Below are 27,511 nucleotides of genomic sequence, written 5' to 3'. Positions count from 1 at the left end.
ATAAAAAAACTTTAAAAAAAATATAGAGAGAATATAAAAGAAAAATGTTATGATAAAATTTATAAAAATAAAATTCTAACTTATATTAAACTTGACTTAAAATTTTAACTTGTTATTCTTTTTAAAACTACCTCTACTATTGATAGTTGTCACTAAATTCTCCCAAATAGTATATTAGTATTATATATAACTATTTCAACATTAAATAACATTCATTAACAACTTACCAAAAAAGTTTTAAAATACCTACTTGAAATTAGGATAAAAACTTTGTAGTAGGAGAGACATTTCATCTAAATTTATTTGCATTGACTTTTATTCCCTCGTCTCTTTCTAAACTTAAGTTGCAATGCAAGCGATGGAATTGCATTAGTTTCTATGTGCATAAAGAGATTTTATATTCTGATCAAATAAAATGTAAAGTTTGTGCACCTATATAAGTTGATCTTTTTTATCAAATCATGACACTTGACTTTTCTTTTTTTCTTTATTCTTTTCTGTTTATATTTATCTCTTTTTACAGCTGTGTACAATGAATAAACACTTTACTTTTGTCGTTTTCATACTAAGTGGAGACCCTCTTTAACTACTCTTTCTGTCTTTACCTCACTAAATTTCATGCACCACCGTGGTACGACAAGAATCTTAAGATTAACGTTTATTTTTTTATCAGCAAAATCAAGATAGAACTCAGACAAAGGTAACAGAGTATCCAACTAATATACTCTAAGATCTATACTTAAGCTGATCACAATGTCATAAAGCAAGTCATTAAGGATTAATAATATGCTTGCTTAGTCGACCCATCAATTAATATCAAAATCACAAAGTTCTATTATTCAGAGTTTTCACTACAAAACATCACACTTTTTTTTTTCTCCGTTTTACATTCGTGCATCCATGACACCCTTATCTTGACCACAACACTGTAAACAAATGATTAAAAATAAACGAAGACAGGAGGAGTAATCCTTGGCATGATTTGTAAACTAAACTACATATTCTGAGCTTACAGCTTTTATTTATCACATACTTCAGACACAACTCTTAACGTACTTCAGAATCGTTTGTCATCAGTTGGAGCTTGGAGGGTACTTTGGGTGAGGTGGCGTGTACACTGGGGGCTTGTAAACGGGTGGTTTTTCAACTGGGGGCTTGTACACCGGTGGCTTCTCCACTGGAGGCTTGTACACCGGTGGTTTTTCAACTGGTGGCTTGTAAACCGGTGGCTTTTCAACCGGGGGCTTGTACACCGGTGGTTTTTCAACTGGGGGCTTGTAAACCGGTGGTTTCTCAACGGGGGGCTTGTACACCGGTGGTTTCTCAACTGGGGGTTTGTACACCGGTGGTTTCTCAACGGGGGGCTTGTACACTGGTGGTTTCTCAACTGGAGGCTTGTAAACTGGTGGTTTCTCAACGGGGGGCTTGTACACTGGTGGTTTTTCAACGGGGGGTTTGTACACCGGTGGTTTCTCTACTGGGGGCTTATACACTGGTGGCTTGTACACGGGTGGTTTTTCAACTGGGGGCTTGTAAACCGGTGGTTTCTCAACTGGGGGTTTGTACACCGGTGGTTTCTCAACTGGAGGCTTGTACACTGGTGGTTTTTCAACTGGGGGCTTGTACACCGGTGGTTTCTCAACCGGAGGCTTGTAAACCGGTGGTTTCTCAACAGGGGGCTTGTAAACGGGTGGTTTCTCAACCGGAGGCTTGTAAACCGGTGGTTTCTCTACCGGGGGTTTGTACACTGGTGGTTTCTCTACCGGGGGCTTGTAAACCGGTGGTTTCTCAACTGGAGGCTTGTAAACCGGTGGTTTTTCTACTGGTGGCTTATAGACCGGTGGTTTTTCAATGGGAGGCTTGTATACAGGAGGTTTTTCTACTGGGGGCTTCTCATAGTTAGCAAGCCCTTGAGGGGACAGAACCAGAACTGCAAGAAGCAGAACTAGGGAGCTTAAGGAAGCCATGTTTTTCTGTTGCTGAAGAACACAAGCAGTGCATGGTATTTATACTAGTTTGGGGACTTACTGTTACCTATACATGTCTCAGTGTACTAGTTGCTCTATGATGCGGTGGCTAGTTAGCACCTTTGTAAAAAAGGTCAATCTTTGGTGTTGAATTTCAATCAGTGAGAAGGTGATTTTGTCTTCTTGTAGTTGCAAAAGTGGAAAATAAACATGAACAGTGACAAGTCTTTACCGGTTGAATATTTTCTTCCTTTTTAAATTCACCGACGCCCTATATCCGTTTAAATTAAACAGGGATCATTTAGTTGCCATAACAAATAATTGAATCATTTGACTCACTGTTGCTATGTAAGAAATAAAAGCATTGTCTTCGAATGGGAGCCTTAATTTAATATACCAAATTATGGCCAAGTAATGCTTGTAGAGTTTATTTCGATGGATCTGAATATATGTTTTGCTGGACTAGCTCAAATCACTTTCCAGCAAGTTTTGATGTAGATAATGGTATATGTAAATAAAACATATGAGTTACTTCGATACTTGTTTTTTCAGAAAAATCGACCTCTAGCGCAGAGCTGCTGGAAGAGCTTGATTTCACGCGAAGAGGAAACACATTGGAGGTGTAATTTTCCACCATTTTTTGTTGATCAAGTAAGACATGAAATATGTTTTCAGCTTTGTCCATTATAAAAACTAGCTATAATTACTGGTATCCCAATCTTTTTTGTTAAGTTAAGTTCAATTTGGTCCTCATACTTTTAGTTTGTTCAATTTAGTACCTGAATTGTATAAAATGATTCAATTTGGTCATTTCCGTTAAGTGTGAGTTAATACCGTGTCCATACAGGACACGTGTCAAGCCGTGAAATTTTTAATTTTTTAAAATTTTTTTTAAAAATTTTTTTAAATTTTTTTTGTAAAAATTTATAAACTGTCACGTGACACTGGTAATAGTTGTTTTCAATCTAGTCTTCTATTTAAATTTCTGGTTCAATTTAGTACCTCAATTCTTTAAAACGATCGAATTTTGTCCTCTCTAATTTGAAACCAAATTAGTAAATAAGCTTAATTACAACTTATGTATACATGTTACAATAACTTTTTTTAATATACACATTAAATCGTTTCACCTAAATACTTAAATTATTTTATTCTTTACATTTTTTACCTTTGTAATTTTTTACACATGAATTTTTTTACCCTTGTAAAAAATAAAATAATTTGAATATTTAGGTGTAGTGATTTAATATATAAATTAAAAAAAAATATTTTAACGTGTATATATAAGTAATAATTAAACTTAGTTACTAATTTTGTCTCAAATTGGAAAGGACAAAATTGAATGTTTTAAAAAATTGGATACTAAATTGAACAAAAAATTTAAATAGAGGACTAAATTGAAAACAACTATTACCACTGTCATGTGTCATGATTGTAAGCTGCCACGTGGCACGATGGTAAACTAACACATGATAGTTTTTACATTTTTTGAAAAAAATTTAGAAATTTAAAAAAAATTAAATTTTTTTTTAAAAAATTAAAAATTTCATGGCTTGACACGTGTCCTGTACGCACACGGTGTTAACTCCAACTTAACGAGATGACCAAATTGAATCGTTTTAAATAATTGGAGTACTAAATTAAACAAACCAAAAGTATGGGGACCAAATTGAACTTAACCCAAAAATTGAGTACCAAATCCGTAATTATACCTAAAAACTAACATGTTTCTTTAATTCTATGGAGTAGAAAAGGTTGTAACAATAAGAATAATAAAAAAATATATTTTTGTAATTTTAAATAACAATTTTAATTTTATTTTAATATAATTTTCATTATTTATATTTACATTTATATCACCTTTATTCTCAAAGATAAAATGATAACATTAAAATTTATTCATTAAAATATTTTTTTAATGTGTCACATCATATACAAACTTTCATATCAAATTATACTATTTTTTTCTTAATCCAACTAACACCACAATTCTCTTTTCATTTCTCAAATTTGTCCAAACACACCTTAAATCTTAAGTAAGAAGTAAGAAATCATATATAAAAACTAATTATCTTTTGTTTTTAGATTATAGTAAAAGTACTATTATCATTTTTATTTCATTTTTTATGATTTATTAGTGTAAAAATAATATTTTGATATTCATTAAAAAAAAATAAGGGTCGCGGTGGTAGAATTGTAAATAAAATAGTACTTACTACTTTCATACAAGGTCATCACATTATTTATTATAAATAATATAAAAAATTTTCATATAGGTGTTAATTTAAATATTAAGTAAAAAAAAAGTAAGAAATCAGAGTACAAAAATTATTTATCTTTTAAGTTTTTGGATTATGATAAAAGTACTATTATCAATTATTTTATTTCTTTGTGATTTATTAGTACAAAAGTAAGGTTTTGATATTCCTTAAAAAATACTTTCACTTGACAAAAATTTAATAATATAAAAAGGCATTAAAATTTTCAATTAAAAAATAAAAGAAATAAATAAATATAATTAAAATATTATTATTTTGAGTTGTTAGGTAAGTATTGTTTTATTTCGTGGTATAAGCATATCATCACTCGTATTAGTATTAAATCTTTTATGTGAATCTCCCTTGAAACTAGACACAAATTTGTGTAGAGAGTAGATTAATTCAGATCATTCTAGCCTAATTTTTTAATTTAAGAAAAAAAATATGAATTTATGAAAAAATTTAAAAATTAGAAAATAGAAATATAAAGATAAAAGTTGTCAAAATTTTACAACATTTGTAATATTTGAAATTTATTTTTGTAATAATTTAAATTAACTATTAAATATAATTACTAGTGTAGATTTGATATTTTAACTCGCCTTATATGCATCGATTGTCCAAGAACCGAAGCATATAATGGCGCGGTGACATTTTTGCAATTCCAAGCAACTTTTATGCCTCAGTTCAGTGAAACCTCGAAGCCAAAAAGGGTTGTAGGCTTCAATTCATCAACAATCGGTGTCAAAAGGGGTTATATGTCTCGGTTCCAGAGACCCGAAGCCAAAAACGTGGCTGAATTTTTCAAAAATATCACTAGCCGTTACGTCTTTGGCCTCGGGTGACAATGAAACGGTGCCAAATAAGGCAATAGGCCTCAGTTATTAATTGAACCGAGGCCATAGATTTTAATTAGGGCTAAATTCGTGAACTCCTTTTCTTCTTCCACGCACCGTCTATGCATTTCTCATCTCACTCTCTGCAACCACGCTCCGGCCACCACGTTTTCTCTACAACCACACCGTGCTGCCACCATGTTGCTCCGGCCACCGTCGCGTCGCCTCTGGTTATTCGTTGCACCTTCATTTCGTCGCTCTTGTATCTCTCTCTGCACCGTGCACCTCCACCGTCGCTGCCACCATGTTGCTCTGGCCACCGTCGCGTCGCATTCGTTGGTTCACTGCACCTCCTTTTCCTGCACCTCCATTTCGTGCACGACCATTTCGTGCACCTCCTTCCCCGTTTTTCGGCAACTGTCATGTGGTCGTTCCTCCAAGGTAAATTTCCAACGCGTTTTTGTTTCATTTTCCGTTTTGTATATATTAATTTTCAATTTTGATTATTGTGAGTATTGATTTGCATTGAGATTGAAATTGTTTGGAGTGTTTTGAGTAATTTTTTGAGAGAATTAGGTCTTAATTTATTTGTTACTTATGACGTTCTCTTGTATTTTTTGTTGTCTCTTGTAGCTCTCGAACGTGTTGCATCGCATCATCTTCCATTGTCATTCGCTTTTTACGCTCCCAGGTTCTTAATTCTAATATTTTTCTATGATGCCAATATATTGTTTGTTTTATATATGTGGTTAATTATTTGTTTAAATATGTTGTTTGCTTTTCTTATAGTGTGAGTTAGTCTTAGTTTCTCGTTTGAGATTCAATACGAAAATTATGTATTGTTCCCGAGTTTTCATTTTGAAGAAGCTACATTTTTTTTAAAATTAATATAAAGGGATACAATACTGATAATTTAAATGTATTGAATCTTGAATTGTCCTATTGGACAGTTTAAGAAGATTAATCACTTTCTAGTAGTTTATTAGTGCATATATATTTTAAAATACATATATTAAAATTCATGAATATTTGTCAACTGTGTTTTGTATTGGGTGTATATTTGATTGTGGTTGATAATCACTTTCATTTACAACCGAGGCATAAAATGACGTCTATGACTCCGGTTCACTTACAACCGAGACATAAAGGCCCCTCTACGGCCTCGGGTGATAACCGAAGCTAAAAGGCACTCCATTTGACCTTGTCCCAATATACTTCGGTTATAAAACTGAGGCAGAATAACAAAAATAACTGGGAAAAAAGGCTTTTGTATTGGTGAATTGATATTGAACTTTTATTAAAACGTCAAGTTATTTGAAAATAAAAATTTTAAATTTTAAATATTCATTTAAATTAATGATTTTTGAGCATTGAAATATAAAATAATAGATACATATTTTGAAATTAAATTTATTATAATATCTTGTTTGTAATAATTAATATATATATATATATATATATATATATATATATATATATATATATATATATATATATTTCTATTAAGTATAACAAATATTTTAATAATATATAAGTATATTTAATTTAAGTGTACTCATATTTGTAAAAAATATTTCACTGAATTAAATAATAAATGAGTATCTAAAAAAGAACAAACTACATAAAATATTTTGTAAAATAAAAATAAGTGATATAATAATTAAATTATTAGCATTTTATATAAAAATTAAATATTGTAATTATTTTAATTATAATATATTTTTAAAATTTTTAGAATTAAGAATGGTTTAATTATGAAATTTTGGAGGTTGATAATTGGTTGTAACACATGGGCTTTTCTATGATTAATTATCTAAGAAACGTGGAACAATAAATTACTTAGCTATTATTTTTATTTTTGAATATTTTGGATTTGAAAATGAGGTTGGATTAAGCCAAATCAAATGTGTATATATGAGAGTTGGTATTAATTAAGTAGGAGTAGGTAGGTGTTTTTAAATGGATAAATTAAAAAAATGGAACACAAACTCTAAAATAGAGTATTCGACAAGAAAAAAGAAAAAACTCCACATCATTTATATTGTTGCGTCAAAGTTAGGTATTTGTGTTCAATTGGTAAGTAAAATTTTGAAGAAAAATCCAAATACTAAATTTGACATAGAACACACCACGTATTGGTATTCTATTTAGTCAAATTTTTATAACAAAATTAAAAATAGAATGGTTAGTACCAAACAGATTGTACCACTCTATTTCGAGATATTCCAAAAAAATTTATAACTAAATATATATAATAAAATATTTATATTTAAACAACTTTTATATATATTGTTTATTTTAATCTTTATTTAATAGGTTAAAAAACTTATAAATATTTATGATTTTAGATATTATCAATTATTCTATACTCATATATTTCGTAGTTCTTACTAATTTGAATGTCAAAAAATTTCAAATAATTAAAGTTTTCCTTTCATTTTCATTAAAAGTTGGGTGATCAACAGAAAGATCCAGCTCTAACTTTTTAGGAATCGCTCCTTTTCAATATGAACACAAATCTCTGAAGAAAGTGAAAGTTTAACTAACTTTAACATTTATTCCTAATTCTGCACTTAATAGCTTTGAAAAAATATGGTGACTTCTGGCCAGCAAGAACTTTCACCACATGTATAATTTACTTTTGTTATTAAAATTTGTATATACTATGATTTTATTTTATTTTACTTATGCTAAACGATCATTGCCTTTTCCAGCATATTATTTAAATAAGGTAAGCATATATAACAATATTTTATATTACTTAGTAGATTATATAATTTTCACTAGAAAATAAATTATATATGTAAATAAGGTTAATAATAAAATATATTTAATATAATATGGACAAAATCACCTTTTAGACTGAAATATAGAAAAAGAATATTGATTATTATTTTTGTATTAATTATATAATTGTTAATCATTACGATCAGTAGTTTAAAACTACAAGCTGCATGCAATAGTTTTTTATTTTCTATAAAGAATTATTATATGTGGTGTATTTTATTGCATTCAGAGTTAGTTATAATATCAAAAGTAAATTATACATGTCTAAGTATATTATAACTTTTTAAACAAGTGTTATGTTGAAAAATGAATCATTGCACACAAAAAGTGAAAGTGACATTAAAAAAACTGAGAGATAATTAAGAAAAAATATTATTGATAGTAAGATGATAAATAGACGATAAATAGACCTGTTAAGTATTTTCTGAATCTGACAAATAGATTATAAATAGATAATAATACAGATTTATTTCATATCAGCATTTGGAAAAGGTAAATTTTCTTATTAAAAAAATTTTATTCTGTGACTTTATTTTAAGAAAAAAATACATAATATAATTTGACGATTATTTTTAATTTATTTATGTATGATACTCGATGACTATTTTGTAAGATGTGATGAAATTTGAAAAATGTACTTTGAATTTCATTTATATAAACATCAAAGTTAATAATAATAATTTTTAATTATTTGAATATAACATCATGGTTAACTTCAACTTTAATTTCGTCTATAATAGTTTTAAATTTATTATTATCGGATTCCATTTATGGTTTGTTTGATCTCTTATAGAGATTATTATATCATTAATTTTTAAAAATATTTACTTAATATCTTTTTTTATTTAAATTCATTTTTAGAAAATATTTATGTATTTTTAAAAAAAAACATCTTTCAATTTTGAAACTTAGTTATTATTTTAGAATTAAAAAATAAATATTGAGATATTATAAATACTTTATATTTTATATTATATTACATTTTGTTATATTTATATATAATATACTAATAAAGTAAAATAACAAGTTTCTTCTTATAATATTTTATATTATAATTATATGATTTCCAATATTTCCTAACATCTTAATTAAATTTACATGAAACTCCTCAACTCAATATTCTCACATCTAATTTTTATTATGTAATATAAAAAAAAATTATCTTTTTTATTTTCTTTTATTCTTAATTTTTTTTATTAAACAATTATCATTATCTTTCAACGGTTTAACTAGTTCAATATTTTATTTTTATAATTTTCTAACTAATCTTTTTAACTTTATCAACTTTATTTCATTAACATTTTCAAATTTAAAATGTTTTTGATTGTTATGAAATTTTATTTATGTGTGCTTATATAATGTTTATATAATTATTTTACTTTTATTTCTAATTTAAAATTTATACGATTATCATTTATTTTTAATATTTAACTTTGAATAATTATTTTTATATTGAATATTTTATATAATATATAATATATTTTTTTGTTGTAAATTTTTTTTCATAAAAGTTCGTTGATTAATATTGAAATAGTAAAAAAAATTACATTATTAAGAAATAAATATATCATTTACATAATAGAGATGAGATGAAAAACAAATTTTATAATCGTGGAATATAAGAATTATTCACGTCGAGGATGGAACGAGATCATGAAACTCGTGGGGTGCGTCCCATTATTATCCTTCATTCATAGAATATTGAAAATTTTGGAATTGAAAATTTTGAAGTTAAAGTAGTAAATTATTTTATTTAAGTAGTTGAATAATATATGAAAAGATTAATATAGATATTATTGTTATCTTAATTATATAAATTTACAGTGTAATTTTGTTTAAATTTTTAAATTAAATAAGTATTGTCAATTGAAAAGAGTAAAAAATGACGTAGAAAGTTTCAGAATTTAATAAAATTAAAATAAAAAAATGATATCTGCAGAAGACATAAATATATTAAAGTCCAAAAATATTATATTAATAATATAACATGGAAATTAAATAAAGTCACTATACAAGGTTTTTTTTTTTTTTTTGTTTCAAACAAAAGAAGATCTATAGTGAAGAAACTAATTACGTTTGCTATTTTAGAAATGAAAAAAAAAGGTCTTGATTTTTTAAATAGAAAATACAACATTTATACCGTGAATTCATTGGAAGATGATTAATTTGCACACATTTCAATTATATTTAGAATTTAAATTTTATATATTATCAACCATGAATCATATACACTTGAAACTCAATCAAATAATTAATTAAAATGATTGTTGTTATAAATTTTAAAATAAAATCATTGTAGAAATTAACAAATCTTTAATTTTTAATCCTAAATTGGTTTTAGTTTAAAGTTGTTCATACTTATGAATAACAATTTTACTTATTGATAATAAATCACTATTTAACATATTGGAAATACAAACTTAATTAATAAATATTTGAAATAAATCAAGAATATAATAAATACTTTATTAAAACCTTGAAAGTTAGTTCATTTTTTTATAGTCATTTTGGAATAACATATTAGATTAGGTAGTTTAATATTAACTTATACATTTCCACTTCGATTAACGTACCAATCGAGTAAACCACCAACATGTTGGTACAAGTTAACTTGTCAATCCATTTTTTAAATTTTTCTTAGACGTTTAGGTTTAGAATTTTCACTAACTGCTTATTTAAGATTTTATTTTTCTTATAATACCAATATATATATATATATATATATATATATATATATATATAATTTCAAAGTAAGTCTAAATCTCACATGAAGTAAAAATGAGAAAATTGAACACTATATAAGAATGAAGATTCATAAATTTATTAATTCATCGCTTTAAGATTTTGGTTTAAGAGTAGTGTCAATAACTTATATGTAAGTTGAACTCATGTGTCATTGGTGTTATATCTCTCCAGTTATCTATATATTGATTCTATTTTACTTCATGAGTTAAATTTATCTCATTTGAATTAAAAACTATATTTAAAGTAATTTTAACTAAATTATTCATATATTTGAAGTCTTATAAATTTATTTCTTAGCGTAACATAATTAACTTTGTTTTATCTCGCCGTCACTTTGAAGACAAGTTGATAGAAATATATGTGTAAACATTGTTTATGATTTCACGAAAACCTCATCAATAAGCTTTACTTTGTAATATGTTATAATTATAATAAACTGCAACAAGTCACTAAATTTTTCATTAGTGAAGACGATTATACTGATGAAATTTACCCTGGGAACGTCGTTTTATCTCTAGAAGTTGCTTGTGAAATTTATTAATGAATAAACTTATTATTTTAAATATAAATTTCATAAATTTTAAACATAATTAATAAATCCAAATCGTTGATGAATAAGTTAATTCATTAATTACACTTTTATGTGTAAGCATTCTCAATTGACAATATTTGTATTGTAGAAGATTTGATGATTGTTAAGAGGGTTAAATATGTTTTTGTCCTTCAGAAATTTGGAATTGGTCCCTTTTCAAAAAATTTTGATCAATTTAGTCATTCATCTTTAGAAATATGTGGATTTAGTCCTTTTACTCATATTTTGTTAAGTTTATGTAACATTTTAAGGACATTTCATGATAGTATTTGAATTATTTACATTTGATTATTTTTACTTAAATGCTAACTCAAATATTATTATAAAACATCTTTGAAACTTCAAATAACCTTAACAAAATTTGATTAAAATGATCAAATTCATGCATTTCAAAAAATGAAAGACTAAATTGATCAAAAATTTTGATGAAGGATTAATTTTAAATTTTACTAAAATTTGAGCAACTAAAAATATATTTAACCCTTGTTAAAATGGCCCTAGGAGCATGGTTTTGTAGCATTAGCATTTTTTTTATGTTTAGTTTCCTTTATATATGTATGTATCTGGGCTTCCTCTCATCCATGTACATTATGGATTTTGGTGCAAAGAAAATGGTGAAGGAGTATGGTTGGTGGAGAGTTCCAATCACAATTCTATTCACACTCAACATTCTTTGGTTAAAAACAATAAATAGGTTGAAAAAGAAAATAGAATAAAGATAAAATGCTGAGATAGTTTGATTTAGCACAAGTACATCAGATATCATATTATGAGTATTTTTTTTAATTAAACTAAACAATATTAGCGGTTTAAACCTATAAAAAATAACTTATTTCATATTTGAAATAAAATTTAAATCAACCAAAGGATAGCATGTGGGGGGTACCAATAGCTTTCTCTAATATTTTTTCTGCTTTTCTAAAACAAATAAAACATGAGAAGAGTCATCAAGCACCGTATGTCGGATCGTGGGCCCTTGTTTCTGAATAGTTGGCCCAACAACAAAAGGCCTAATATGTTCAAATTTCAAAACTTACATCTCCTACCCGCGTCTTCTTTCCCAACGATCAAATTAACAAGTTTGGGTGAATACAGATGATTGAGTAGAGTTTAGTCCATTCGTATTCCTTCATATTTTGTTATTGTTCGAATCAGAAAATGCCGAAGCGTGGTAGACCGAAGAAATCTGCGAAAGCACGCGAATCAATACCAGACTCTCAAATTCGGATGCAACCACCTCAATTCATGGACCTCGAAATGCAAGGTTCACGTTCACATTTCAATCTTTGTTTTCCTTTTTCTTTTGTGTTTTGAGTTTAATTGAACTTCTGTGCAGCGATGGAGAGAGAAATTGGAGCGATTAGGGAGCGTCGCGAGACGGATATCGAGCACTGCCTCACGGAACTCCGATTGTTGCGCTCGCGTTTCAGCAGCGAGGAGCTTCGGAAGCTTGTGTTGCAGGTTTTTGAAGAAACCCTGCCTAATCTCTCTATTGTGTACGACGAACGCAACAAGAATATAGATGTGAAATGGAGAGAGAACGAGGGTTGTAACGATGGAATGGATGTCCGCGCTTCTTTGCTCCAAAGTTTGTCCATCGAATCCATCCGTCGCTTCCCTGGCTTTGACTATTCTGCCAGTGCAGGTACTCTCGAATTCCGGAAATGTTCCACACTTTCGCATTAGTTCTGAAATTGAGAAAATTAGAGTCTTGTTCTGCGTTTCCTTAGTTTAAAGGGTTTCAACAAATTTATCCACAGATACTTGTAGAAGAGATTCTATATTGTGCATTGTTGAGATTCTATGTTGGACTCAATATCAGAAATCAAATTCTTCTTTCTTTCTCTGAGTCTTCATCTTTTATTGTCATCTTTAGATTATGAAGAAATTCATTTAACTTTTTTCTCAATCTTTTCTGGTACAAGCACTTATGAAGAAACTTATTCAAACACAACGTTTCATGCTCTTTGGAATCAAAATGTGTTTCATCCTATCCATGCCTATACATGGTTGCAAAACCTTACATATTTTTATTTTTATAATTGACAATTGACAATTGACAGTAGTTACTTCTTTGGTGGCAGGGAGAATGAGCTTTATCGGTGCTGGTAACCTTCAATTTAAGGACATTGTATGTTTGTTCTCCTTTTACTTTCTTTATTAGCTATTGTCATACACCTTTGCAGCGCGATTCTGAAACTATTACACTTAAGATGAATGTGGTGTTATTAATTCAAAAACATAAATCCTGACATAAAAAGAACATCTCCTCAATGTTTTCCTTGTTACCAATGCCCTTATTACTCTTCAGTTGTAGAGTATGTGCTAATAAACAGGGTTTAACTCCAAAATCGGTGCAACAACATTATTCATGTTCATCCATCTTATGTATAAGTGCTTCGAAGAATTCTTCAATTTAAATGGATATTGTTTGGTCCTGTTTAGATCTAAATTTCTATTATTAATACAGGCTTTGGACGAGCCATCTGACACTCACACTCTAGCAGTACAGGAAGGTCTTCAGACTCCCGGGGTTGGTATCTTCTTTCTTGCTACTTTATTATGTGTATATATTTGTTTGTTTTATTATGAACTCTGGTTTGTTTGGCTAAGTAAGAAATAAGGATATCCATGTTCTCCTAAGTTTTAAGAGCTGAATGAACCGGATCTAGATTCATTTGAGTTAGTTTTTCTATGCATTGACACGGTCAACAACTCTTGAGTGCTGGATGAAGATTGGAATAATTAGAACATTTATTTGAGATCTGAATTGTCTGATTTTCATCCAACTATTATAGTGATTTTGTGATGTTTAGAAAAAAGCCAACTGCACCAAATTAATTCTAAAATTAATTTGGCACTGTAAGCATTTTGCAGATGACTAGTCAGAGGTTGTCTGTTGGGATGACACCCAAAACACTTAGACTGCCCAGACCTGGCGAGATGCTTTTCTCTGTTCATGGATCACCTGTAGGTGTTTTCAAGGAAATGGAAGCCATAAATGGTAAGACAAATGGTTGAATTGAAAATTGAAACTGTTTTTCTGTATAATTTCCATATGTCTGTTGTTTTCGATATTGTATGAAAACTGGTGGTACCCAACCTATTGCCCCCTTGTTAAGTATGCATGTGTATTCTTTTAACAAATCCTTGCCTGGTATCTATTCTGATGTGCAGAGTCGGAGGAAGGTTGAATGCCTTTTAATAAATCTATTGTCCTCCGAGAACAAGCTCTAGAAGTCTTTACGTGCACTGAACAATTCAATATCATGGTAGATGAGGGTTACTTGAAAATTATGGCCTTCTATTTTTTTCTCAGTCCGCATTGCATACTTCGAGTTTTGCCAACGACAGCCTATTTAGATGCTGGGTCTATGCCAGAAGTGACGTGAATTTTTTCTGCAAAAAATTCAGTTCAGTATTTGTGAAAAATCGCGCAATGGAGTTGGAATTCAGTTTTCCGGAAACTAAATTCTTACATGTTCCGGGAATCATGCTATCTGTGTAAATATAAGTAATAGAATGCTACCTATGGAATAAAAAAAATAAAAAACAAATTGTGCTGCTGCAGAAAAAATTTCAAAGAGACGCATATAGTTAGTTTTCTGACCACTGGTATGTTGTATATATATTTTTTTTTCTAAATTGTAAAAGCTTGTGCAGAAAAAATTTATAATCAAGCAATAACATTTATTCTCGAAATGTAATTGTTTGACTATAGTTTCTTGTCAATTTTAGTTACATTGACTTGGGTAAAATTTAAATTTTAGAGACAAACCATTCGAATGGCTCAATTGACACCACAAGAAGGAATTAAACCATTCGAATGCTATACTTAAATATAAAAAATACAATTTAGTTTTAAAATTATGTTTTTTATATTTATATTTAGTATTTATGGAAGGATACATGTATATGAATAAAATTCATTTTGAAATATTTAGAAGTATATTAAATAAAATTATATTAAGATTATTTATATTTTTAATTAAACATAATATGGTAAAAAATTAAGTATATTGAAATAGTAGTTTGAATTTGAGTATTTATTTTTGTTACTGCAAATTTTATGTTTACATGTATTAACTTTTGTATGCTGATAACTCATAATTAACAATATATGAGGAAGATTTTATTTTTTGTGTTAACGGTTACTATTCTTATTTTATCCTTTGTAATTTAATTATTTATTAATTTTTTGAAATATTAATAATTATATTGATATGTATTTTCTATAAGACAGTCACGGCAATTTCTTTTTAATTTATCAGTAATTATTTTATTTTTTAACCAAAAAGTAAATAACTCATAATTATGAGTTTTTAATTTAATAATGAACAATATACTTTATCTTTTATTTGTAATCAAATTACAATATTATAGATAAATAAAAAAAGTGCATACAACTAATACTTTTATAATGAATATTTAATTTTAATTATGTGATATTATCAAAGTTTTAAATTAGTTAATACGACGTAAATTAAACATTCTGCATGCACCGATGTAATCGGAGACGCTTATTTTTTATGATTATTTATGAAGGTGCTTATTAACAATTATGCTTATATTTCAACAAGTAATTAAACTAAAATGTTATAAATGATTTTATATTAAACCATTTTCATGTATAAAATGTTAATATTTAATATTAAAATGATCAAATTAATGTTTGACTATCAAAATTGTATATATCAATACTCATTGTAACAAATTAGACTATTAAATTCAATTATATCGGATAACTACTTTTAGAATTGAAAATTTTATCAACCATCAGAAAATTTGTATGTCTCAATTTACATAGATTTGAAAGTCGTGCATTGGACAACTTTTCGTTTTAGACGATGAGTTTGTTTAAATTATACATTTTTTAGTAATTTAAAAAATATGTGCACATAAATAAAGTTTCTTTAAGACATATATGAGTCTAGTAATGATAATAACAAAGATCCTAATTACTCTAAAGGTTGAAATTATTCTTCTCAATCAAGTTTTAATCCTAAAAGAAATACACATTCTATCTTCCAAAAATCATATACAAATAACAAACAAAAATCAATGAAGCTAAATCTTACAACATTTTATTGTAAACCTCGTGTTAGAAAGAGCCCACAAACTATAATAAAACATTGAGTAGAACATTAATTGACATTCTATTATGGCTAAAATCTTATTCTCTAATTCTTATAAAAAGTTTAATTATATGTCTAATTTTTTATATGGTTAAATTTAATCCTTTAGTTTCAAAATTTATATAATTAGATCATTTTTATTAGATTGATATTAATTTTTTGTTAAAATTTATACATCACACCATTCTATTTAAAAAATTTAAATATTCAAATTGATTTTTTTTTAAATGGGGTGGTTTAATATATAAATTCTAACAGACATCTATTGTCAAACTAATTAGATTCCTAATTTTTTATTTGATTCAATTTGTTAGATTTTGGTTACAATATATACATTAAATCACTTTACTTACAAATTTAAATATTTAAATTGATTTTATTTATTAAATGGAATGATTTGATATATAAATTATAACATAAATATATTGTTAATTTAACGGAAAAAATTAAATCACTTTTTTAAAACTAGTACTAAATTAAATCAAATAAAAATTATGAATCTAATTGAATTTTTTTTCATCTTTATATCCATCAAGTGAGAACATGGCAATGATCACACTTCTTTTTATTATTTTAAATATTAATTAAATAATTTTTTATAACACAGTAAATAAAACAGTATATTATTAAATATTAAATGTAAAAATATGTGTTACTTTTTTCCTATATTAAATATAACAATAGAAAAAACTATAATTATATAGATATTAAATAACAAAAAGTCTATGTGAATTCTCATGAACCTTCGTTATTTGTTATATCAATTTTAAATTGAATCACATGATCTCTAATATCAATTTAATTCCCATAATTCTTTCTCTTTGATCCTAATATACAAAAATTGTACAAAAAAAAACGATAATAAATTAAGAAATGTAAACTTACATTATAATTAGGTTTAAACTCTTAAAATGTCTTCATTTTGTTCTAAAATCTTAATTAGATCTTCAGATTTTAAGTTGTACCACTTGATAAGGGCGATCTTGGTTAGGACAGAAGAGAGTCATGATTCCCTCAAACTTTTTTTATTTTCTTTTTTATATGTATTTTAATATTATATTTATATATTATTATATGAAATTTAAAATTATATTTATATTTATATATTATCTATACCAATTTTGGATTCAACTGCTTAGGTTTATTTTATATTAGGTAATTTTGACATTTAATGATAGTTTTTTATGGTTATCTTATAATATGATAGTGAATGACATTAATAGATATTTTTTAGTTAAAAAAAACTAATTTATTTATAAAAAATCTCATTCAGCACTCTTGAATTTTTTGTCTAAGTTCCATCAGTATCAATTGGATATTCATTTGTGAAAATGTGTTCCAATTTGGCCTTTTCCATTAGTGTATCAGGGATGACGTTAGCTCTGTGTCCCAGCTCCTATTTTTTTTATTATTATTTTTTAATTCTTTTATTTTTATTTTTAAAAACATTTGCATGACATGAGACACATAGTTAATGCGGTTAGTGCATTACAAACAAAAAAAGACCTAATTACAACAACTTTTCCAAAATAGGAACATACTTAAGGCAAAAAAAAGAAGGTGACCTACTTGAATTTTTTCTACAAAAATAAAGACCAATATAATAATTTAACCTATAATTTATTAATGATAGTTTTTAACCAACTTTAGATATGTATTTTCTTGTAAGGAGACCACCTACATTACAAGCAACAAAATTATTAAATAGTTACGATAAGGGAAAACTCAATTATTTTCATTAAATTAATTTCCAGTAAAATATTAAATTACTACATTTCATTAATAAGAAATAAAAAATAAAAGTAATTAAACAAGTAAGAAATGAAACAAAACAAAATAAAGCACAATTTTTCTACAAAATATAATATAACAAGGAGAAAAAAGCAAAAAAAAAAGAAAATCTATTCTAAACTTAAAAATATTAAATTATCATTAATTCAGTCTCTCTCGAACCAATTTATTCCTTAAAGTAATAAATTTATGCAAGTATGTTCATATATATATATTTTATGAGTCAATTTAATAATTATTATAGTTTTAATCCTAAAAACAATAAGAATTCTAATAAGGGTTAAATTAAAATTAATAATCTTTTGATTTCATATTTTTTACACCGAGATCTGGAATAATTAATTCCATTAATTAAAATAACAATTAAATTTATATAACATATATTTTATAAAGACAAAAATATCTTTTAAAATTTATAATTAATATTTTTGTTACATAAATAAATACTTTAAAATTTTTAAGGTCTCTACTAAAAAGTTAGAAAAAATATTTTAATTACTTGTTTTGTAAAATTTTTAGATGTTTAACACTATTTTTTTTGTTAATTTAAACTTTTTCACGTTTAATTATATTTTAATTTTTAGCAACATCAAAATGAAATTATTTTATTATTTAATTATTTTTTAGGTTTAATTACAGGGAAGGTCTCCATTTTCGTTATAAAATTTCAATTAGGTCATCAACTTCTAAATTATCTTAATTGGATCCTATTTTTTGAAAATTTGTTCTACTTTAGTCTTTCGATTAGGGCATCAGTGACAACGTTCACAGTGTGTCACGTGTTAGTTCGTGATTTTTTTAATTTTCAAAAAATTTTTTTAAAATTTTTTTTCTTAAAGAAACAACTTACATGTTTCAAAATGGGATTTTGCCACATGTCAGCTTGTAGTTTTTTTTTTTAAAAAAAAACTATCACGTGTCAAATTATAATTTTGCCGGTGTAAATTATTTATGTGAAAAATCTCGATTTAGTCCCTGTATTTGTTATTTTGTCTCAATTTAGTCCTAATTTTTTTTAAACTGAATTAATTTCATCTTTCTCAAAATGAAAAGAAATTTAACTTTTATATAAGTATTATAATTTTTTTTTATTATAATAGATATTTATAAAATTGAGACTAAATTTAATTTTTATATAAATATTTACAAAATTTATAAAGTTGTTTTATAAATATTTGCATTAAACTTTATTCAAAAAATTTGTTTTAATAATATCTAAAACAACTTTATAAATTCAAATGTAAAATTTTAAAATACTTTTATATAAGTTTTAAAATTCAAATGTTTGTAATTGTTATAAAATTGTTGGAAAATTTTACATTTGAATTTATAAAGTTGTCTAGAAATTATTAAACAAAATTTTAAATGAAGTTTAACGTAAAATTTAAATTTGACACGTGACAACTTCTTTTGTTAAAAATTTAAAAAAATTAAAAAATTAAAAAATTAGAAAAAAAAACTACAAGCTAACACGTGGCAAGACTCTATTTTGACATGTGTCAACTATTTTTTAAAGAAAAAAAAGTAAAAAAATAAAAAATAAAAAAGATTTAAAAAAATAAAAATAAAAGAAATCACACTACAAGAAAATGCTTCATTAATAACCAATTTTAGTGACCAAAAGTTGTTAGTTACTATAATGACTAATTTAGATACAAGTTACAAAGTAAAAAAATTATTGGTTACTAAAATAGTTACTATTAAGAATAAAAAACTATAATTGGTCACTAAATTGGTTTTAAAATTAACTACCATAATTTTGGCTACCAAAGAAAATTGGTCACTAAAAATTAGCTACCTAAGTTTTGGCTACCAAAATAACTTAGTTACTAAATTGGTCTCTAATTAATTAGTGACAAATTTAGTGACCAATTATAATTTTTTATTTATATTAGTGTCTATTTAGTAACCAATAAATTTTAAGTTTGTAAATTGATATCTAAATTGGTCACTATAGTGACTAACAACTTTTAGTCACTAAAATTGGTTACTAATAAGATATTTTATTGTAGTGTCACGAGCTGACACGTGACACACAGTTAATATCGTCAATGATGCTCTAACAGAAATGACCAAATTGGAACAAATTTGTAAAAAATAAGACTCAATTGAGATAATTTAGAAGTTCATGACCTAATTGATATTTTGTAACGAAAACGGTGACCTTCATGTGATTAAACCTATTTTTAATTTGTATTGATGTGCATTAAATTAAATATTAAACACAAATGTAGTTATTAAATAGGATATTAAATACAAATGTAGTTATTTTATTATTTAATTAATTTTTAACTTTGTATTGATGTGCATTAAATAAGATATTAAACACAACATTAATGGATATTTTTGTCTTCTAATAAATAAAGTAAAACTACATTAATAATTATCTTGTCAAAATTCGTCTAATATTATAATTAATTGTGAATTTTTGTAAAATTTAATGCATATTAATTACTTTTAATTAGTGTCTTTAATTAGGATGAAAAAAAAAATGTTAAAATCATACTTGAGATAGAAAGCAAGGAAGAAACAAAAAAGGTGGTGTACTTAGAAAGCAATGTAACGTACGTCTTCCCTTAATGAGTATTATAAATGATACACTTATCTCAGCCAACTCTTTTCTCACCTACTCACCAACTTCAACTTAACAAATCCTCATCTCAATGGTGAGTCCTCTCTAATTTTCCACTCAATTTCGTTCTCTTTTTCTTTCTTCAGTCACAAATCACAAATGTTGTTCAATTTGAGTTTTCTTTTCCTATTTTGTTGCTTTACTATTGTTATCACTATTATTTTGGATCACCAACTTTTTGTGTTTCGCCTAGACGAAGATCCCTAGTGTTCCGTTTCTTGGGTTATAAGTTATCTATGAGGTACTACTGTAGATTAAACTCAATCGAGAATGACTAACACATCCTCTATTCAAATTATAGACACTCTCCAATATCACTTTCTGATTCACTTCTCCTTCACCACAAAAAGCTTTCTTGGAAGGATTTTGGCTCGTTGCAAACCATGATATCATGGTGCAACTCTTATAACTTTTTATTTAAAAATAATTTTAACAAAATCTGACAGAAGTGAGCTTTAAGTCTAACTCAATCCCACAAAATTAGTCTGTAAAATGAGAATTGTACTCATTTATATATCGTGAATTGATCTTATCTCTAGTCGATGGAAGACTTCCAACAAAATCAGAAAATACGCTTGCACACCCTTACCTACACATAAGCTCCGTCACTGATGAAAAGAATTGACATCTTTCCATGAACATGTGCAGGAACGTATTAGGCGGCTTCTTGAAGTAGTAGCCTGGAGAGGCGAGCAGCATGAGAGTGACGCGGAGGTTGGAGAAGGTGCAGCGGTGAGTGGGGATGAAGTGGAAGCAATGCAGCAGCAGAAAGATGAGGAAAGAATAGACGAAGGTGGGAAAAGGCGCATGATGATGAAAGGAGCGAAACTGGTAGGTAGAGCATTGGAGGATGTGGAAAGGTGTAACCGTAAGAAAGTTGGTGGAAGACCAAGTTTTTTCGACTGCAACATATGCCTGAGCACAGCAGAAGATCCTGTGTTGACTTGCTGTGGTCACATCTTTTGCTGGCCCTGCTTTTATCACTTGCCATGTTCCTATGCAAATGCAAAGGAGTGCCCTGCTTGTGGCGGAGAGGTCATTGAAACAAACATTATTCCAATTTATGGTAATGCTAATGCTAATGCTGATTCCACTGCCACTCACAGTGATGATCCTGATCTACCTTCTTCCATACTTCCTCCTCGACCTCCTGCACCCAGAATTAGCCGTTTTACTTATCATTACTTTTAGCTACCAACACATGGATCTTTCATCTCATACTCTAAAACATCTCACATTACTCACTTTTCTTGATGTTCTGTACTGGAGCTGTGTTATTCGGATAATGATAGTATAACAACTAAATTTGGAAAGTCACTTAAAAAATGATAACTCAGGTCTCTAAATAGAAAACATTTATAATGTCAAAAATTATACTATATATGATTCCCATTTTTTTCTGACGTGGTTTATTATTGGTCCTTGATTCTTTAAAAACAAAATAATAATACATTAATCAATGATCCACACTAAGCTATGTCAGAAGAATAAGAGTAAAAAAAAAAAAAAGAATTATAGTATCATTGTCTTTATAATATTCTTATTTCTTTCTATCTCAACTATATTATATGTCTCACATTATTTTCTTTTATATATATATATATATATGTTTGAATTTATTTTTAGTTTATGAAATTTTGAATGAATGCGATTTGAATTTCCAAATTTTTAAGAAAATATTTTGTTCTCTCAAATTTAAAAAGATACAATATCTTTTTGTCTCTTTTTATTTGAATTTAGAGCTTAAGAAGGAAAAAGTATTAAAAAGAATATCAGACTACAATATTCTGAGACCAAAACTAAATTTATTATAGATTCAAGGGAATAAAAGCTTAACTAGTTTTTGTTTATCTCCATTTTGTTTGTAATTTTTTTTATCAATACACTTTACGTTATATATAAATATCAGGACAAAGATGCCCCATAGAAACTAGAGAAAATCAGTTTGACCCATTTTTCCCATTCTTAAAGAAAAAGTGCTTATTTTGTTGGGTACTTTATTGAAACTTAGATGCATGCATACGAGAGGAACTTGTTTTATGATTACACGATACATTTACTTCCACGTCTTAGTCTAAAGAAATTGGTTTAATTAATCTTTTGTCACTCTTTTTTCTAAAAATATTATGTTAGTTTTTCAATTTTTTCACTGAAATTTTAAAAAGTTAATACAATTTAATTATTTTTGTTAATTTTTTTAAAATGGATAAAAAAAATCATTAAAATTAACATTAAATTATATTAATTACCACAACAAAGTAGATTATTCGTAATAACAACTAATTTATTTTTAAAAATTTAACAAAAATATCTAATTGTATTAATTTTTTAAAAATCAAGATCAAAATCAAGAGTAAAAAAATCCGAAGAACCAACTTACCATTTTTTGATAAAAAAGAAATTAAATCAAATAATTTTATCATTAAAAGGTTATGAAAAAAAACAATAGAGAGGGGTTCTCTCAAGGAGAAATTGGTAAATGTGAGGAATGCTAATACTCGCCCCTAAATTACTTAAACAACCCTTGAGCCAACTAGGAATTAATTGGGAACTAAAAAAAAAGGTGATGAATGTATTAAATCCATTGAATCTCCTTGAAAAGCTTGACGATGAAGCAGAACCTCCCATTAGGGAAGTCTAAAAAACATTCCAAAAAGAGAAGTATAAGCTTTGAATTCCATTCCCTCTTGGGCTTTGAACTATTCTATGGCATCAAAAGTTGCTCCATCAATTCCAAAGTCCCGATCTCACACCAAACGTGTATGCTTGTGTTCTCCCACCACACACCCTGGTTCCTTCAGATGCAGCCTGCACAAGAGAAAGCCCCTAAGAACTTCTCTTCCCAGAAACTCTTCCAAAATTTCTCATCTTCTGCACTCATCTTTGCCTCCAAAACCTCATTCTTTCAAGGCCTTTCTCCAACAACTTGTTAAGCCTTCAATCCGTGTTTTTCATCGGAGGAAGACTTTCCATCCAAAGCCTACTCGGTTTTCATTGATGAATGCTAACAATCATGCACTTCAACTTTCTTCATCTGCTTCTACGTGTAAATAATTAACTTAACCTCTTCTTCTTTTTTCTTCTTCTTTTCTTTCTGAGGTTAAAAACATTATGTGAGGAGATATATGTATACGCATGCATTGGTATAAGATGTGTTTTCTTCAATAAAACTCATAATTAGGTACAATACAAGATGTGTTTTCTGTTACTAATTTTGGGTCATATATATATATATATATATATATATATATATATATATATGATACAAAATTAAATGTCTTACAGTCATTATTTATGTAAGCCAAATAGTAAAATGATCTGATTAAATTAAAGTTTTGGCTAAAGACATACATCATGAAAATAAAAACTGTGTAGAAATCATAAGGTAATTTCTAGTTTGATGAGGGTTCAAATTAGAAATATTAAGTCTTAAAATAATTAACCTAATTAGGTTATTTAAAGTCATGATTCCCTTCTGAGAGCACACAGATAAAACGTAAATTTTCTATTCCTGTTTCTTTCTCTCTATCCCCATCAGGAGAAGAAAAAACCATAAGAAAATACAGAAGGAAGATGGAAAGATCAACAGTGCTCTAATAAGATCATCATAATGTCTACTTCTGGTAGGCTTTCACATTTAATTTACAGCATGTTTATAGGTATGGAGTAATGTCTATGATTGATTGTTAAAATTAATATTAGGATCATAATTATAATTATGATAATCTATCATTTTCTTCCATTTTTACAATTCTGCAAATCTTAGTTAGCAATAGTCTTTAGCAGTTAATTCAATCTTATAAAATTAATTTAATAAAATAATATATATATATATATATATTATAATTTGATTGATATTATATCTCTAATAATATATACTTAACTAGAATGAAAGATCTTTTCTTCTCCATAACATTTCCGAGTCCAGAAAAGTTTTGTTATCCTAAGATATTCAGGGTTATGAATTAAGTGCGTGTTTGGATAAAATGTTTAGATTAAACATAACTCAGGTTTTTTTTTTCCAATCCAGCAATAATATAAAACTTATTGGATATACCGAAATACAAACTATTTATTTTCTTGAGGGTAGGTTTCAATAAATAATACAATATATTGAAATCCAATGGCAAGATGTTGATTGAGTATTATGTAAGTATATTTGATAAATAAAAAAATGGTAAGGAATGATTTATCAGAATGCCACTATGTATGAGCACTTTGATTCTTTGGTCACCTGTCTCTTTTTCCTTGACACAACAAAGTCGTCTAAAACCCTAAAATTGAAATATTCTAACAACCTAAAACCTAGTCATCATGTGACAAGAATCTTTCGTTTTCTCCCTGTCATCAAAACTCTTCCAATTTTGCTGTTCAATTATTCAACTATTGTTGCTTCGCTGGTTTAATCTGTTTCACATTATTAAACTTTTACCCTAATGAATCAATTAGCCTATACACAAGAATATTTTATTAAGAGAAGAAAAAAAAAACAAAGGGAAACAACAGCAATCACAGATGGCATTTTGAAAATGGTTAATGTTGGTAACGTCACGTTGAGGATATTAGGATCTCAACTACTAATTAATATTTAATTGGACACGTCAATTAATAATATTAGTAAAAAATAATTTACTTTCCGTAAAAACAAAATGGAGGTCAATTTTATAGTGACACAAACTCTATATAATATCAATGTAGAAGCTCCTTCACGTTTATTCCTTTTCAATCACATAGAATATATAGAAAAATGTATAATTTTCATGTAAGATAGGATTAGATGCAGGCCAATAATGTATACAAAATTTAGATAAGATCCAAGATACTGTTACACTTATCATAATATCTGTTTTGTACTATCTTAATTCACATGCCAACTTGCACACAAATTTAATATAGTTTAAACAACTAATGGTTTTGTTCATTGTGGAACAAAATAACAAGTTTTTCTGTTTAGTACGCATACTATGTTAAGTATCTGTTTCATTTTAAGAGATTAATATATTCAGTGCCGTGTTAATTAAACTACTTAATTAGAGAAATTTATTAAGACCTATATTTCAATTTATAAAATGAATCATTAATGATTACCACATTACTTGTAACAAATATTGTTCAAATACAATATCTAATGTGAAAACTTTCTATATATGAGCTCATGATATTTGAATGATTATATGTAAGAGCATTTATCTCACACTTTTAAAAAGGAAAATACATATTATTTATGACATTTTATGTTGTACCTTGTTTCTTGTTTTACATTGAGCACAAGAACAAAAGAAAACTCAACCATTCATTGGACATAAGCTTATAGACTCAAGTTAAATCAAGTCATTTTATACCATGAGATTGAAGAAATACAATATTCCATAATAGCAATAAAGATATCTCGAACAGATTTATTTACAACCGTCAAAATATGAACACTATATAAAATTCATGATGCAAAGATACATTAAGTACTAATATAAATTTAGTCTTAGATATCTTTTATATAATTGTGTTATACTAAATAGTTACATATATATATATATATATATATATATATATATATATATATATATATATATATATATATATATATATATATATATATATATATATATATATATATATATAGGCGTAAAAGCTCTATCATACAATTTTTCCAAAATTTTAACTTTGTAGAACATGATTTAATAAGCTTTATTCTTTTGTTGAGAGATGATAAAAGGAAAAACAAAATTAAGGGGAAAGAATAATACCAACGAGTAGTATAAGGTTAATAAAGAAAAAATAATACATTAAATTAAATATTTATTATTTTGCAAAGAAAAATTTTAAGGAAATTAAAAATATTAAACAAGAACATAATGTATCAGAAACTAAATTATTATATTAATAATGTCTTTAAGCATCCTCTATAATGTTCTATTTTATAATAATAATAGTAATATAGTAAAGAAAAGTAGATCATTAAGTGATGGACTAAACTTTTTAAACTGCAGAATATGAATTATGAAAGCATTTATATGCAATGAAGCAATTTTAAATTGGAGATTAAGTTAAATATTAGTTGAAGGAATCGCAACCCACAGAAATAATCAATGACTTGCACATGATGACTTGGATTGTTGTGGGTAAAGAAACATAAACCGACACTTGTTTCATTTTTAAATGATACCTTCAACTCTGTGAGGGAGAAAGATGACACTTATTACAGACAATTGTCTTGTGTGTGTGTGTGTTTTTTGTTTTTTGTTTTTGGTTAAATTGACATAAAAAAATAAGTTGCCAGATTAAATTTTTATCTTTTTAACTATGATATATAAATTATATATTATTCATCATAGAAAATAATAACTAGTAGTAAAATACCTTACAGGAAACACTAAAACATTAAAAGAAATCACTATAATGATAATTTTGATTTTGACATAGCTATGTCAAAATCTACTCTTAAAAGTCTACATTATTAAAGATGTTGCATAAACCAAACAAAACCTTCCTCTAAATATAGATGTCACAATGTAATAAAGAAATTGATAGTATAATAACATTATTAAACTACTGAGGGAGACCTTAAACTTTACTTCAAAACCAAAGTTTTATGATTACTAAGTGCATTTTTCTTGTAATATATTTTATTGTGTATCACTTTGTTTGAGAATCTAACATCCCATTCATATATATTACATGTTTGATTTGTGCAATATTTAAAGTGGGTGCACATTCTGTTACTCTGTATGTAGATAGCTTAATAATTAATAATGAGTAATTAATGAAAGC

At 26.9% G+C, this 27,511-nt stretch overlaps 3 protein-coding genes across 4 annotated transcripts; 2 read left to right on the top strand and 1 right to left on the bottom strand.

Moving 5' to 3' along the window:
• Positions 1 to 810: 810 nt before the first annotated feature.
• LOC114163862 (uncharacterized) lies at positions 811 to 1,995 on the bottom strand. The gene has a single exon (XM_028048224.2). It carries the CDS (start codon positions 1,965 to 1,967, stop codon positions 1,074 to 1,076), a length of 894 nt encoding a protein of 297 aa, XP_027904025.1. The 5' UTR covers positions 1,968 to 1,995; the 3' UTR covers positions 811 to 1,073.
• A 10,243-nt stretch (positions 1,996 to 12,238) lies between these two features.
• Positions 12,239 to 14,891, top strand: LOC114164556 (uncharacterized). 2 transcript variants are annotated; one of them, XR_014984568.1, is made up of 6 exons: positions 12,239 to 12,449; positions 12,522 to 12,830; positions 13,270 to 13,316; positions 13,656 to 13,718; positions 14,053 to 14,189; positions 14,363 to 14,385. XR_014984568.1 is itself a non-coding variant. In XM_028049271.2 (6 exons), exons 1-6 carry the CDS (start codon positions 12,344 to 12,346, stop codon positions 14,377 to 14,379), a joined length of 669 nt encoding a protein of 222 aa, XP_027905072.1. In that variant the 5' UTR covers positions 12,239 to 12,343; the 3' UTR covers positions 14,380 to 14,891. The 2 variants fall into 2 exon arrangements, 1 of the variants encoding a protein (XP_027905072.1); XM_028049271.2 differs by having other exon boundaries at positions 14,063 to 14,189; positions 14,363 to 14,891.
• A 5,798-nt stretch (positions 14,892 to 20,689) lies between these two features.
• LOC114195918 (uncharacterized) lies at positions 20,690 to 22,069 on the top strand. Its single transcript, XM_028086365.2, has 2 exons — positions 20,690 to 20,777; positions 21,392 to 22,069. The coding sequence occupies exons 1-2, from the start codon at positions 20,775 to 20,777 to the stop codon at positions 21,932 to 21,934; spliced, it is 546 nt and encodes a 181-aa protein (XP_027942166.1). The 5' UTR covers positions 20,690 to 20,774; the 3' UTR covers positions 21,935 to 22,069.
• Positions 22,070 to 27,511: the final 5,442 nt, after the last annotated feature.

The sequence above is a fragment of the Vigna unguiculata genome, chromosome 9, assembly GCF_037176805.1.
Source record: "Vigna unguiculata cultivar grain cowpea cultivar isolate G323 ecotype 2 chromosome 9, ASM3717680v1, whole genome shotgun sequence".
Taxonomy (NCBI): domain Eukaryota; kingdom Viridiplantae; phylum Streptophyta; class Magnoliopsida; order Fabales; family Fabaceae; genus Vigna; species Vigna unguiculata.
Note: the sequence above shows the minus strand (reverse complement) of the source record. Positions and strands in the feature narration are given on the sequence as shown.

What these genes read in the sequence shown, in the direction of transcription:
- LOC114163862 (XM_028048224.2), bottom strand. Translation starts at nt 1,967, where the DNA reads ATGGCTTCCTTAAGCTCCCTAGTTCTGCTTCTTGCAGTTCTGGTTCTG.
- LOC114164556 (XM_028049271.2), top strand. Translation starts at nt 12,344, where the DNA reads ATGCCGAAGCGTGGTAGACCGAAGAAATCTGCGAAAGCACGCGAATCA. An exon ending in TGACTATTCTGCCAGTGCAG is followed by an intron (nt 12,831 to 13,269) that starts GTACTCTCGAAT and finishes CTTTGGTGGCAG; the next exon opens with GGAGAATGAGCTTTATCGGT. An exon ending in ACCTTCAATTTAAGGACATT is followed by an intron (nt 13,317 to 13,655) that starts GTATGTTTGTTC and finishes TTATTAATACAG; the next exon opens with GCTTTGGACGAGCCATCTGA.